The 14,344-nt window shown below is 53.3% G+C and overlaps 1 protein-coding gene and 1 long non-coding RNA gene across 2 annotated transcripts; one reads left to right on the forward strand and one right to left on the reverse strand.

Moving 5' to 3' along the window:
* Positions 1-1,171: 1,171 nt before the first annotated feature.
* Positions 1,172-9,509, reverse strand: LOC124249221 (dual specificity protein phosphatase 15). The gene is made up of 7 exons (XM_046680113.1): positions 9,425-9,509; positions 8,678-8,711; positions 7,010-7,092; positions 4,854-4,903; positions 3,845-3,919; positions 2,535-2,706; positions 1,172-1,690 (listed from the first exon to the last, which is right to left on the reverse strand). The coding sequence occupies exons 1-7, from the start codon at positions 9,443-9,445 to the stop codon at positions 1,418-1,420; spliced, it is 708 nt and encodes a 235-aa protein (XP_046536069.1). The 5' UTR covers positions 9,446-9,509; the 3' UTR covers positions 1,172-1,417.
* Positions 9,025-10,748, forward strand: LOC124249222 (uncharacterized). Its single transcript, XR_006891299.1, has 3 exons — positions 9,025-9,334; positions 10,137-10,337; positions 10,572-10,748. It is a non-coding gene; the product is annotated as an uncharacterized LOC124249222 (long non-coding RNA).
* The last annotated feature ends 3,596 nt before the right edge of the window (positions 10,749-14,344 follow it).

Genomic DNA, 14,344 nt, shown 5'->3' on the forward strand with positions numbered 1-14,344 from the left:
TACCTCAGGGACTTTTCACTTACTGTCCCCTCTGCCTGGAATGCTCCCCTGAGAGAGCAAAATGGTTCACTCCCTCATTACCTGACATTTTTTTGTTTATCTCTTTGTCTGGTGTCTTTCCTACCAGAATGTAGGCAACTGTATCCCCAGGGCCCAGCACAATGCCTGGCATACAGTAGGTGCTCAACAAACATCTGTTGAGTGAATTCAGAGTAGGGGGCTGGGCAGCAGGTGAAGGTTCTTTCATCCATCCTCCCCCAACCCCCGATGCCATCCCCCCCCCTCCCCCGAGCCCTGAACACGTGCTTGGTGCATACTAAGAACCCCAGACAGCTAGCTATTAGATTATGGCTAGTTCAGGCCCCTGTCAACTTCAGGTTCATTTCAGTTTAGGAAAAGTCTGCTCCAATGACCTCCCTTCATTCTTGGAGTAGTCTGCTGCTTTCTAGGGCTGCCTTGAGGCCCTCCCTCCTCAGTGGCTGCCCTGGCCTTTAAACTCTGGATGGGAAGGGTCATTCCCACTAGCTGGCAGGGGATCCTCCTTGCCAGTAACCTCCAAGACCAGAAGGAGCTGCTTCTTAACAACCATCATGGGACTCAGACTGCCTAGGTTCAAATCTACTCTCCCCTACTTCATCTGTGTGTCTTCAGGCAAGGTCCCTGACCTCTCTGAACCTCAGTTTCCTCTCGAGGATTAGGTGCACTCATGTGTGTAAAAGGTCAGGTGTCAGGGAGGCACTAGTTACCTCACTAGCTAGTATTTGTCAATAGGAAAGGGGAAGGAGCTGGAGGGGAGAACGCGGCATCAGGGAGGACGAGAGGGGCTCAGAGATGGGGGGTGGGGGTTCAGAGAGAAGGGGGGACTGAGGGGTCTCTTCAGGAGACCAGGGCTGGGGAGAGATGGAGGTGGGGTCAGGGAAGAGGGTAAAGTCTCAGAATTCAGCCCTGCAGACTGCAGTTCAGGGAGGCAGGCAGACCCCCTCCCGTCCTGGTTTCCTGCAGGCTCCCGGCCCCTGGCAGTCCTGCTGCCCCGCCTCTGCTGAATGACTGGGAGGCACTCAGACAGGCAGCTTCTGTGTCTCTTTAATATCCTCTAGGCCCATCCAACCCCCACCCACCTACCCACTCCCACTCCTGCCGCCTTGAAGGGTGGAGGCCTGGGTGCCCCCTCCCCCAGCCCAAGGACTAAGGCACCAGGTGGCTGCAGCAGGCCGGCCCAGACGCAGAGACGCACAGATGGAGGACACACTGACTGCAGACGCAGACAAGCAAGGCGGGCATGGGGGCAGGGGCAGGGATCAGGCCGCCGCGGGACTCCCACAGGCTCTGGGCCCGTCCTGGAGGCCTTGGGAGTCCCAGACAGCCCCCGATGGGGACCAGTCGGGAGGAAGAGGGGCGCCACGACGGGGCGGGCTCCTCACTTGCCGCCTTTGCGGGACAGACACCGCGGGAGGCAAGAGAAAGTCTGCTTGACGCGCGCCAGCAGCGGCAGCGGCCGGTGGGCTTCCCGGGGCGACCGCGGCACCAGGCGCTGCAGGGTCCCCTCGGAGGCCGCAGAGTGCGGCGCGGGGGAGGCGGCCGAGCTGGCAGAGCCCTGCCGGCAGCGTTTGCACAGCGGCAGCAGCGCGCGCACCTCCTCCTCGTCGCGGAAAGGGCTCTCTCCGAAGCGCTCCTCCAGCTGTCGGCGAAGCTGGCGTGGGGACGTAAGGCGGGGCGGGGGTCGGTGCCAGGTTGCCGGCCGGTCCGGTCCCCAATCCTCACAGCCTCCGCTCTTCTGTGAGCTTACCACACCTCGCTAAGCCCCTCCCATTCCTAAGCATCCTTAGCCTCCCTCCTGAGTTTCCATCCCCTTCATTGAGCCCGCCTCCCCTATGAGTCCCCTCTCTCTCCCTGAATCCCCTTCCCCTTTAACACTCCATCTTCCAGACCTGCTAAAGTGACCCCCACCTGCACAGTGAGGACCACCTTATACCCTCCCTCCGCAGCAACTCCACTCAGGCAGGGCCTCCTCCTCGCCTGCCTCCTTCCTAAGGCAGCCTTGCAGATAGGCGTCTGGGTACCAGCCCGCCCCCTGAGGACAGCCTTCCTGAACTTGTTGCTTCTCCCTCTCTCTCTCTCTCTCTGTGTCTGTCTCTCCCTCTCATCCCTTTTTCCCAGGGAGGCCTCAGTTCCTGACATTTCCCTGTGCCGTTTGCCCAGCGGGCATAAGAGACGGAACTGCTTTGGCCTCCGGGGACTCGGGGATGGACGGTCTCCCCAGAGGAGCCAAACTCAAATGCCTTCAGGTTCCAGGCTTGTAGAACAGGTAGTGCTGGGACCTGGTCTAGCTCAAAGGCATTCAAATTCTAAATTAAAAAAGAAAACACCTGGCTGGCCAAACAAATACACCTAGATTAGCTCAAGGGCCACGAGTTCGAGACCCCAGAAAAATCTGCCGCCAAGTCTGAAGCACTGGCCGAATTCTGTCCAGTCGGTGCTCGGCTCAAGTGGGCGAAGAGTTTCCCACCCCACCCCAGCCCCGCCCCAGCCCCTACCTTCCCGGAATTGCCCCAGCCAAACTCTTCAAGCTGCTGCCTAAAGCCTGGGTTGGGGTTGGCGATGGGCCGAGTGGCCTTGATGGCTTCAAGCACGTCCCGCCAGCCGAGCCCTGTCACCGTCATCACATACGCCGTCACGATGGTGGTGCTGCGGGAGATGCCTGCAAAGCTGGGAGGCCCCCCACCCCCGGGCTTCAGGTAAGGCCCAATCTCCTCTGTGCCCACCAAGCACCCCATCCCCACCTCTTGCCTCTTGAGCTCCAACCACAAGGAACCTGCCAGGACCTGTCTTTCCACCTCCAGGCCTTTACCCATGCTGTTCCCTCTGCCTGGAGAATCCCCCAAGCATTCTCCCACATTAAAGGCCTGAGTGAAACATCATTTCATGCATTCACTCAACAAACATTTCTTGATCATCTGTTATTTTTCAGATACTGGGGATAGAGGGGGGAATAAAACAGACATGGTCTCTGCCATTCCGGGGCTTCCAGGGTGGTAGGGGAGACAGACACTAACCAGGGAAACAATTTCAGGTGGTGCTAACTGCTTTGAAGATGAGTCAGGCCTAGGAGATGGTACAGGAAGAGGTATTAATCTAGCGGCAGGAGGGCAGGGATGGGGAGGATGAGGGAAGGGGTTCCCAAGGAAGTGACATCAAGCTGAGTCCTGAAAGATGGGGATTCTGCGCTGCAGGTAGGAAGATATAAGGTGGGAGCCTGGTGGATGTGAAGAACAGGGAGACGGCCAGTGCAGCTGGAGCAAGGGAAAGAGGGAGAGAGGGGGAGAGACGAGGCAGGAGGGAGCTGAGTGTATGGCTGGGGCTCCAGCAGAGCCGCCCTGAGCCGGGCATAGGCTGGGTTCTCAGTGAGAAGTTACGGAATGAATGACATCAACTGGGCCAGGGGCCCCTGGGAAGAGTCAGGGGTCCTGCCTCCCAGCCTGGGGTTCCCCACCACCCTGCACTATCGCCTCAAAGGCCTGGAGGGGAGGAGAGGACTATTGGAGGGTGCTGGTCTACCTGCGTGACTTCACCTAGTCCTGCCAATAGCCTGTCAGGTCAGCATTCTTCTCCCCATTCTACAGATGAGGAAATGGAATCTCAGGGAGAAACAGCCATGGCCATGGCCACACAGCGGGGAAGGGATAGGGCCCTGATCTGAGCCCCTGATCGGCCTCTGTCAGACGAATGGTGGACTGTCAGGCATTGTGATGGGCTGCAGAAGATCTGTCACAGGCTCCTCCTTCCCCAGAGGATGAGTGTGTGTTCGGGACTTCCTTCCTCTCCCCCCAGGCCCCTCTTAACTCACCAGTGCACAAGGCAGTTCCCCCCACTGAGGCGGCAACAGTGGATGAAGTTGATACATTCTTTGAAGTGCTTCTTGCTGGAGAAGAAAGCAAGAGGGTGGGCAGCGCTGGGGGGCAGGTCTCCTAGGAGTTGCCCCCTTCCCCATTTATGGGATGGCAAGAGACAAAGCGCCCCGGGGTCCTCCGGTCAGCTAGCACATACAGTGAGCAGGGGCCTGTACTATCCCACGGGGCGGGGCGGGGTGTGTGTAAAGCAATAAGGGGGCGTTTCAGGCAGTAGGAGGTCCAATAATGGCAAATCCTACCACAGGCAGGAGCACCTCTCCAGCGGGCCCTGTGGATTCTATTTTCATGGGTGGTTTATCTTGACCTTTGAAGGAAATGGGAGGGAGGAGACACAGGAGTCCCACTCCTCTGGGCTCTGCAATCAGAGCACCTGGGGACAATGGTGGTCAGCACGAGGCCAGGAGCAAGACTCCCAAGGGGCAGGAGTGTCTTGTCTGGGTCCTTCCCAGGCTGAGAGGGACTGCTGCTAATAACATGAACAAAAGTCCTGCTTTCTGAGCCCCCATTACACTCCAGGCCCTGTCTGCGACTCTCCGTCTGTGCTATCTGATCTTTGAAAGCCTCCTTGATGCTGATCGCACCCCTATTTCCCTCTCGGGGAGGGGAAGCGATTTTTCCAAGGTCACACAGCAAGTAAATGGCAAAGCCTGGCAAGAACCCAGATGTCTCAACTCCAAGGCCAGGAACAGGCTGAGCCTAACCCTTTCAAATCCTTTGGGGCATCAGATCTGTTCTCCATTAATTCTGGGAGGTTAAGACTCTTGGCCAGGGGCATAGGCAAGGGCATGACTGAGACCGCGTCAGGCCTGGGTCTGGGTGGCCACCTGTGCTGGGATCTTAGGACAGAGTCCTCTTTGTCCTCCCTCCGACCACCTCCCACTCTCCCTACCGCCACCATAGGAAGTAGCTGTCTGTCCATCTGTCAGTCCGTCTAGGGGAACTTACATGGGTACCTCAGGGGTGTCGGCCACCGGGATGCGAAGGTATGTTATGTCCTGAAAATAAAAAACACGCATGGGCAGTGGGGGGACCCTTGCCTGTACCCCCTTACCCAAGCCTGGGCTGCCCAAGCACCTCATGACCCAACGCCAGTTCCTGCCCCTCTCCGGACCACTGTCATCCTCTCTGTCCCAAGACAGTAGACACCATCTCCTAGTGTCTCCCAGCTCTGACCATCTGTGGTTCCAGAATCTTCTGAGGGGATGGAATCCTAAACCCATAGGTGACTTGAGCACGAGGACTTGATAAAAAGGATCCAGGGACCTTTTATTTAATAGCCGGGAAAGGGCCACTTAAAGTGGCTCCCCTCCAAATGAGGATTACAAAAATCATACTGTAAGAAGGGCAAAGCAGCTTTTATCATCTTGAAAAGAAACAAAAACTATGAACATAAGTTTAGAGTTCATGAATTGTGGTTATAAAACTATACGCTAATTATTAAAATAATCAAGGAATGAATTGTCAGTAATTTCTCCAACAAACTTTCTACAACATCCTTCACTTTATGCTTAACTGTCACACAAGAGAATCAAGAGGATTTCTGCCCACTGCCCCAAGAATCACTTTTCTCAAGGACTTCTCTTAATCCTTTGATATTCAAAGGGCTCTTTTCCAGTGTCTGTCCCGGCCCCCCCCCCCCCCATCCAGTGGCTAAGGGACCCCCGGCCAGGTCCTCATTGGTTAATGGCTTTGTGTGACTCCAGCCCTTCTCTCACTCACTGCCCAAGGGCACGCAATCCTGCATCTTTTGCAAGGTTTGCAATTTCACTTTGCAACACATTTGGCCTTGGGTTTGCAGGGCATTATCAAACTGACTGGTAAATTCACTGATGGATGGGGATGAGGAGGGCGAGTGCTTGTGAGCAGAGGGCAGGCCTGTTAGAGCAGGGACTCGTTTTGCAAGCAGTCATTTCATTAGTAAATACACTCATAACTTGACAACCTTCCCCATGCAATCTGGAGTAGGCATGACTGCGTACTCCAAATACTCCAGAACAAGCCTGCCCTGGGCAGCAAAATCAGACTCCATTGATCTGGAAATTTCTTCTTTGAAACACACTGAGAATCACAGATTATTGGAGGTGGTTCATAGAGACACTCAAATCTGACTCACGGGGAAACTAAGGCCCAGAGAGGGGAAGGACCCTGTCCAAGGTCACACAGCAAATCTGTGACAGAACCTGTTCTGGATCTCAGATCTCCAGAGCCTGTCCCACAGTTCTTTCCTTTCATCAAGTGACACAAACTCTAACAGATAAGGAGGAAGGCGCTCTGTTTAAGGGATAAGAATATGATTAACTTTGTTATTATAGCAGCTGTAATTTATTGAGTACCTAATATGTGACTCTCAACAACTCAGTGAGGTTGGTACTGTTATAAAATTCCCCTTTACAGATCAGGCAACTGAGGCTCAGAAAGGTGAAGTCCTGTGCCCAAGGTTACAGAGAGAATAAGTAGTGAAGCTGTGAACGTGGGCCTCCTGACTCCAGTACATGAGGTCTGGATTTCCTACGTTCCTCCTCTGAGTCATAACCCCCTCACTCCCTCTTTTCCAGGACTCAACAATACCAGCACCAACTCTTCCAGCAGGGGCCAGGCTTTACAGTGTGAAAAGCATCTTCCCTACCTGCAGCCCCTTTGCATCCTCACAATAGCCCCCTGGGGGCTGCCCCTCTGGAGGCAGAGGGATCGGAGGCCCAGAGAGGTGAAGTCACAAGCCCTAGGTCACACAGCAAGACACAGAGCCCAGAATCATCCATTTGGAGTCATTTATTCAGTTGGGCAATGGGAAGCCCTTGTGGGGGCCTCTTTATGGTTCAGTGTGAGCCCGCTAGGGCCAGATGGCCTGTGTTAAAATTCCAGCTCCTTAACTTCCTGACCTTAGGCAAGTTAAACGTTACCTCTCTGGGCCTCAGTTGCCAAATAGGGATCAAATAGGGATGATAACGTAAAACAGGCCAGTTTTTAATTGAAGGAGTTTGTATGGGTCAGGAAGGCAGTATAGGACCTGGCACATGACAGGTACTTGATAAAGGAGTGCTGTGGGGGTCTGAAGCCCCCTCCCCACCTATGCGCAGCCCTGGCATGGGGGGAAGGACTACCTGCAGCAGAGGCTGGGGTGACTCATGGATGGAGATGATGTGTGTGATCTTATTCCGGCCCAGCTGATCCGGGTCTTTGGCATCTGAAAGAAACAGGATGCTTAAGCCAATCCCGCAGGTGTGACTGACATGTTCCTGACGGCCAAGTGAGGCGGGAGCTCGCTGCCCAGCTCTCCTCCTCACCTTTCTCTCTCCACCTTGGCCCATCCTCCGCCAGCTCCCCACTCTTTCATCACCTCCTGCTCTGGCATGACAGGTCCCACCACACCCCTAGGCTTCAGTCTTGCCACCGGGGCGCCCACAAGTAACAGCTCAACATCTCCCTGGCCTTGCCCATTCTGTTCTTTCCATTGCAAACACGCTTTCCTGGCATATCCTTGACCCGGCAATTCTACTTCTAGGAATCTGGTCTACAGAAGGGTTCGCTCACAGAGAAAGCTGTGTGTAGTGGACGATGTTCTCTGCAGCACTGCTTGTAACAGTAAACACCTCAGAAACAGTTAAAAATGGGAACACCCTAAATGTCCATCAAAAAGGGATTGGACAAATAATGATAGATTCATACTTGAACACTGTGCAGCCACTAAAATGTTCTCTTATGTGCTGAGGTGCAAGGATGTCACAATATATTATTAAATAGGAAACAGGTTACCGAACAGCATGCAGAAGAGGTTTCCATTTTTGTTTTAAATATTCTATCTGTATCCGCAAAGATCTGTGAAGCTGACCCAGGGATATACTGCCCGTTGCCATCAGTGGTCATCTCTAGGGGCTGGATCTCCATCTGCAGACCTTTCACTGTCAGAGTAGATGACACACATCCCCTCTATCTCCATACGTCCACTTCCTCATTCAGCACATTCACTGAGTGTTACCATGTGCGGCCTTGACTGGCACGGAGGTATAGGGTCAACTTCCTGGCCCCTGTCCTCATGGGGCTACACACTTAAAGAGGATTCCAACTTTACTGAGCCAAATACTGAGAAATCAAGCGGCGTCGACTGCTGAGGTAGCTCCCAGGGATGAAGGGACCAGGGTTTACCGGAGAGGAGCACCTGAGCCCAGTGGGGAAGTGGGGGATGGGGAAGGCCCTGCCCCGGTTCAGACGCCCCTCCCTCTCTGAAGCTTTCTTTGACTCCGCAGATGGAAGTGACTTTTCCTACCTCGGGTCCGCCAAGCCCCAGAGCAGTCCATCTCTTAGCACAGGCCTGGGACAGGACGGGGCCATAGCCTCGGGACAGAGTGGGCAGTGCTCACCAATGAAGTTTCTGAGGTAGAAACTTCTACCTCTGAGGAGGAGGTGGCGGGGTGGGGGGAGGGGCGGGGGAGGCTTCCCAGCCAGAAGCAACACCTCCAAACAGACTCCCCACCCCGAGCCTCAGTGCCGGAAGAACCCTTCGAGGTGGGTGGGCCTTGTGCTGAGGCTCGGAGCAGGTGCAGACTTGCCCAGTGGCTAGGGCTCTTAGCCCTTTGCACTGGGGACACTGCAGGGCCCACGTGGCCCTTAGTCCTCATGAGCTCTCTCCCCCTCCCAGCTTGGCATTGCTCCCCTGGCCCCAGCCCCATTCCTGAGCGTGTCCAAGGTGCGTGGGCCAGAGTGTGGATGGTGGACACAGGCCTGGGACAGGCAGAGTGCCATGGCCTGGGGATGGAGTGGGCAGTGCTCACCGATGAAGTTTCCGAGGTAGAGTCCAGGAAGAACCTGCGGGAGAGACAGCCAGGCTCAGCGGGGCGGGGGCTGCACACCCTCCCACCCAGTGGCTGGGGTCCCGCAGCCCCTCTCCGTCCCATGAAGGGTGTCTGGACCTCAGGAGTCAGGGAGCAATCTCCTCTCTCCCGCGGGCCCAGACTCTCTGTGAGAGGGGTCTGGGGAGGGTAGAAGGGGGGCACCAAGGGAGGTCAGCTTGGGTAGGGGTGAGAGGAGAGAGGAGGGAGGGCAGAGAGACCTATGGGGGGAAGGTAGGAGGAGCACAGAGGAGGGGGCAAGGGGAGAGGCGGACTGGCCAGGAGGGGTGGCCGGGAATGCAGAGGAGGAAGGAGTGGGAAGGCCGGAAGAGGGGAAAGGATAGAGAAACGGCAGCAGAGAGACTCCAAGGAGTCAGAGACAAGCGAGACAGAGACACATGTAGACAGAGATAGGGACTCAGCGAGAGTGGGAGTGACAGAGAGCCACAGGAAGACACAGCAAGAAATACAGAGTGACAGAAACAAGCAGAGAGAGGGAGGCACAGGGAGACAGAGACACAGAGATACGGAGCCAGAGAGAGACGAGACAGCCCCAGAGAGACACAGAGAGAGATACAGAGACTCAGCCGGAGCCAGAAGGTCAGAGCCGGGCAGAGCGACCGGGTCGGAGCGGGCGCCGCGCCGGGGCGGGGGCGGCCAGGGCGGGCTGCGCGGTCCCCGCCCCCCTACCTTGGTCATGCCATTCCCCATGATCCCGGGGGCGGGGGTCCGGGCGCACCCCCAGCTCGCCGCCCGGAGCGCGCTCGGGTCACAGCTGCCCTGATGGCCCAGGCCCGGCGCCTGCAGCCTGGCGGGGAGCAGGGGGCCCGGCGTCCGCGGCCCCGCCCAGCCCTGCCCGGCCGCCGCCGCCGCCACCGCCCGCCGACCCCCGGCCTGCGAGGGAAACGATGGTGAAGCCGCCGCTGCCGCTGCCGCCGCCACCGCCGCCGCAGGCTCCTCCTACCCCCTCGGTCATGTGGGCCCCCCCCCTTCGTGGGTCGCGGCGGGGGGCTGGACAAAGCCCCAGTGTGCCGGGCCCAGGGCCCGCGGGACAACGGCAGCTTGTTGGGGCCGCGTGGGGCCGCCACCTCCGGAGGTGGGGGCGGGGGCGCTCCCCCCACCCTGGCACTGTCAGGCGCGGGCGGGGCGGGGGTGGGGGATGGAAAGAGCCCCCAGCCTGGGCTCGGAGACTCCGGTCTCAGTTCCGGCTCTGCCTGGACCTTCCCGCGGGCCCTGGGGCAAAGCACCCAGCTCCTCTGGCCTCAGTTTTCTAGCAGAAACGTGGTGGGGGTTGGCCTTTGACCGCTATGGGTCCTCTGATTTTCATGTTCTGTTTGAGACGAGAAAAGTGGGTAATTCCTTCCTTCTGTACATTTCCTCTCCTGCCCCGCCCCCCAAGCAGGTATCCTACCAGCCAACCATTCTCCTTTGCCGCTCATGCAGCCATCTGTCCTCCCATCCTTCACTGGTCCATCCATCCACCCACCCATCCATCCATCCATCCATCCTCCCATCCACTTTGGCCTCTATGAGGATGGTGCCATCTGGGTCAGCTCTGCTGGGACCAGGCATAACTGCCCCGAGAGGCCCCAAGAAAGCAGAGGTAAATATGAGGAGAGGGAGCTGAGGGAGAGTTAGTGTCACCTGGGTCCCTTGAGTAAAGGAGACTACAACAGGATGTAGTTAGAGGCAACAGTCCTGGAAGGTGAGTCTGGAGACCAAGGTTCCAGGCCTCATTCCCCTCTGACCTGCTGGGCGAGCCTGGGCAAGTCCCCTTGGGGTCCCAGCTATCCTGTGTGTCTCTGTGTGTTGAGGTGAAGCCCTTCCTGGCTACTAGGACCAAAGGTGAAGAGTGTAAAATAATTGAGACCAGACACCTCCACGGGGACTGAGATCGAAGCAGCTGAACCAGCTATCACCTGCCCCTCTTCATCGCCGGCTGTGAGACGATGGCGGCACAGAGCAGGATAGAAAGTCGGCAGAATCTGTTTGAGATGCAGTGACTGGAGAAAAATAAAACTGTCCCGTGTTTCTTCCTCAAATTCACAGCGTGCATGGGGCTACCTGACTCAGCTCTCTCTGCGCCCAGGGTTCTCATAAAAAACAAATTATTCAATAAACACTTGCTAAGCACCCACTATACAGCAGGTACTAGAACACAGGTGGGTAAGGCGGAGACGCTGCCTCCCTTCATCGGCTAACACTCTAGACCAGCACAGCCCAAGAGAAATATAGTGTGAGCCACACGTGTAATTTTAAATTTTCTAGTCGCCATATTAAAAAAGTAGAAACAGGTGGTTAAAAATGTTTTTATTTAACCCAATATATCCAAAATATTATCACTTCAACATGTAGCCATTATTTAAAAATTATCGACATATCTTACATGCTTTTTATTGTATGAAGACTTTAAAATCCAGTGCGCATTTTACACTTTGAGCACATCTCAGTTCAGACTAGCCACGTGTCAAATGCTTAACAGCCATGTGTGGCTGGTAGCTTCATATTGGACATCTCAAGTCTAGGAGGGAAGGCAAATGCAATAAGAAAACAGACAAAGTATTTACAAATGGTCATGATTTTCTGTGAAGGGAACAAAAGGGGAGGCAGGAAGAACCTCTCCAAATAGGTGATATTCCAGCTGATATCTGACCTATAAGAGAGACCCAGCTATTTAAGGAGTGGAGAGTTTTCCAGTAGAAGGAACAGCATGGGCAAGGGCCCTTTGGTGAGAAAAGCTTGGCATTTGGGAGGTGCCAGTGGGACTGGAGGGAGGGAGCCCAGGGGAGGTGGTGAGAATGAAGCCAAAGAGAAGACAAGCATGCAGGACCTCATATGACCACGATTAGAGGTTTAGGGTTTCCTTCTCCGTATGATGGAAAGCCAATGAGAAATTCAACCAGGGAGGCCATGGCATCTGATTTACATTTGAAGTCGATCACTTTGGCCCCTACCTGGAGTGTGGATTAGAGAGGCAAAGCAGCGAGGCGAGTGAAGAGGTCACTGTGGTGGCCCAGGTGAGAGATGACAGGCCCTGGGACGGAGGGGGAGCCGAGAAGCTGGGAAGAAGGGGATGGACTCAGTGTCTGTTAATGTTTTGGTGGTGCAGCTGACAGAATTTGCAAATAGATTGGAGCTGGGGGAAAGGAAGAAATTCTAGGATGATTCCCAGTTTTCCTGCCTTGAAAATCACTGTCTGTGCCACAGAAGTGAAAGCAGGGTTATGCACCCATTCAACAAATGTTTATGGGGCACCAAGTCATACACGAACAACTGCACCCAAGATGTGCTGACGGCCCACTTGAGTTTCCCAGAATGCCCCACCCCATGGATGGCATAAAGAAATCCAGATAAATGAGCCTGAAGACTAATTCCTCCTCAGGGCTCTGCGTTGGCAGCTCTGTGAACCTGGGCAGTGACCAGGGTCTGTTTCCACATCCATAAAGGGGCAATTATTATAGTCCTTATGCCCATACTTGGTTGTTGGGGGGATAGTCCAATCGTGCAGAAGAGCTCCATCAGGTTAAAAATCCTGAAAAAACCCCGAAACATGTAGTTATTAGATTTAACACGTTTAATATCTATGTACTGTTCAACCTCTAAAGTGTTAGTTGTTGCAAAGCCCAATCAGCCTTAAATAAATCATGAAGTGACTTTCTTTACAAAACCAGCAATATAAAGATGCTAAGATGCAGGTCTCACCTTGTCGTTCCCTTACTTAAAACCCTTCAGTGGTTCATCGTGGTAGGCAGAATTATGGTCCCCCCACCAAAAATGGTCCGTGCTGTAGTTCCTGGAGATCCTGAAGATGTTACATCACATGGAAGGGGGAATTAGGTTACACGTTGAACTGAAGTTGGTAATCAGCTGGCTGTGAGTTGGGGGGAGTATCCAGGATTATTCAGGTGGGCCCACTGTAATCACAAGGGTCCTTGTAAGTGAAAGAGGGAGGTTGGAGAGTCAGTCAGAGGGGCTGTGATGACAGAAGCAGGCGTCGGAGACATACGATTGCTGACTTTGAAGGTGGAAGGGGGCCATGAGCCAGGAACGCAGGTGGAAAAGCAAAGAAACATTCTCTCCTGGAGCCTCCAGAAGGACCCAGCCCTGCTGACGCCTTACTTTCAGCCTCGTGAGACCCATTGCAGACTTCTGACCTCAAGAACGGCAAGCGAATACATTTGCGTCGTTGTAAGTCACCCCGTTTGTGGTAATTACAGCAGCAATAGGAACCTAATACGTTCACCAGTGCCCTTAGGAAAAAGTCCAGCCTGCTCAGAATAGCACACAAGGCCTTGTGGGATCCGGCTTCTGCCACTGTGAACTTGAGCAAATTTCTTAACTTCTATAGGCCTCAGTTTCATCGTCTGTAAAATGGGGAAGAAAAACCCCCAATAGGTCTGTAGTAAGATGATATGAGAGGACGTATTTAAAGTTCCTAGTAGAGAGACTGGCACACAGGACATCATCATTATTATCACGGGCATTATTATTATCATGAAGCAACTGACAGGGAGTGAGGAGGCCTGGGTTCTATTCCCCTCACTAGGGCTCTGTTTGCATATCTGTAAAAAAGGAAACAAACAGAAACTCTTCTCTACTCTTTCCTGGTCACTGATCTGCGTTCACCTCCTCAAACATGCTTCACTCTCTGACATCCAATTTTGCACATGCCATTCCTTCTGCCTGGAATGCTCTTCCCATCCCCTTTACCAGACTAACTCCCATTTCCTCAGGAAGTCTTTGCTGACCCCAGTTCGAGTTGGTTAGACTCCACTGTTACACATCCCCAAAGCATCCTAAACTTCCTGTCATAGCACTGATTTTTTTTTTTTTTTATTGCTATGGCTTGTGTGTTTTTCATTTAGAAAAAACAAAACAAAACAAAACCAAAAAAACAAATCCAGATAACAATACTTTGACTTATTTACTTCAACTGTGTTCTTTAAATAAAACAAAATATTCCAAATAAACTTGAAGTTGTCAAAATTCCCTCTCCTCTCCCTTCTTCCTTTACTCTATTCCCAGAGGCAACTACTATCATGAGTTTGGCGTGTATCTTTCCCTGTGTTTTTAAACTTTTAATATCTATATACCCTTAAGTATACAGAATATCATTTTATATGTATGTTTATAACTAACATAAATTGTAACTTTTAAAAAATATTTATCATTCCACAAGTTTCTTTTATTGACTCAACAGGTTTTGGGGATATTTACATGTTGATAAAGATCTGGATCATTCATTTTCATCATTGTATAGGATTTTGTTATTAGAGTATATCCCATTTTCTTCATCCATCACTCTACTAGTGGACATTTAGATCATTTCTAATATTTTCCACTATTGTAAAGAATGTTGCAAAGAACATCCTTACACACATGACCTATGCACAAGTGTGAGAATTTCTTCAGGGAAAGTTGTCACCTTGCACATTAGCTGCAAAGTGAAAGGCAGCCCATAGGTTGTGCAGTTGTGATCAGAGAGCCTATAGAATACATGTCCAGAAGTGCTATCAATGGCTTGTAAAGTGTGTGCTTTTTCTACTTTACAAGAGGTTGCCAAATTGCCTTTCAAAGTGTGAGGGTACCAGCAGCGTATAAAGGTTCCCA

This window comes from Equus quagga, chromosome 12 (assembly GCF_021613505.1).
Source record: "Equus quagga isolate Etosha38 chromosome 12, UCLA_HA_Equagga_1.0, whole genome shotgun sequence".
NCBI lineage: Eukaryota > Metazoa > Chordata > Mammalia > Perissodactyla > Equidae > Equus > Equus quagga.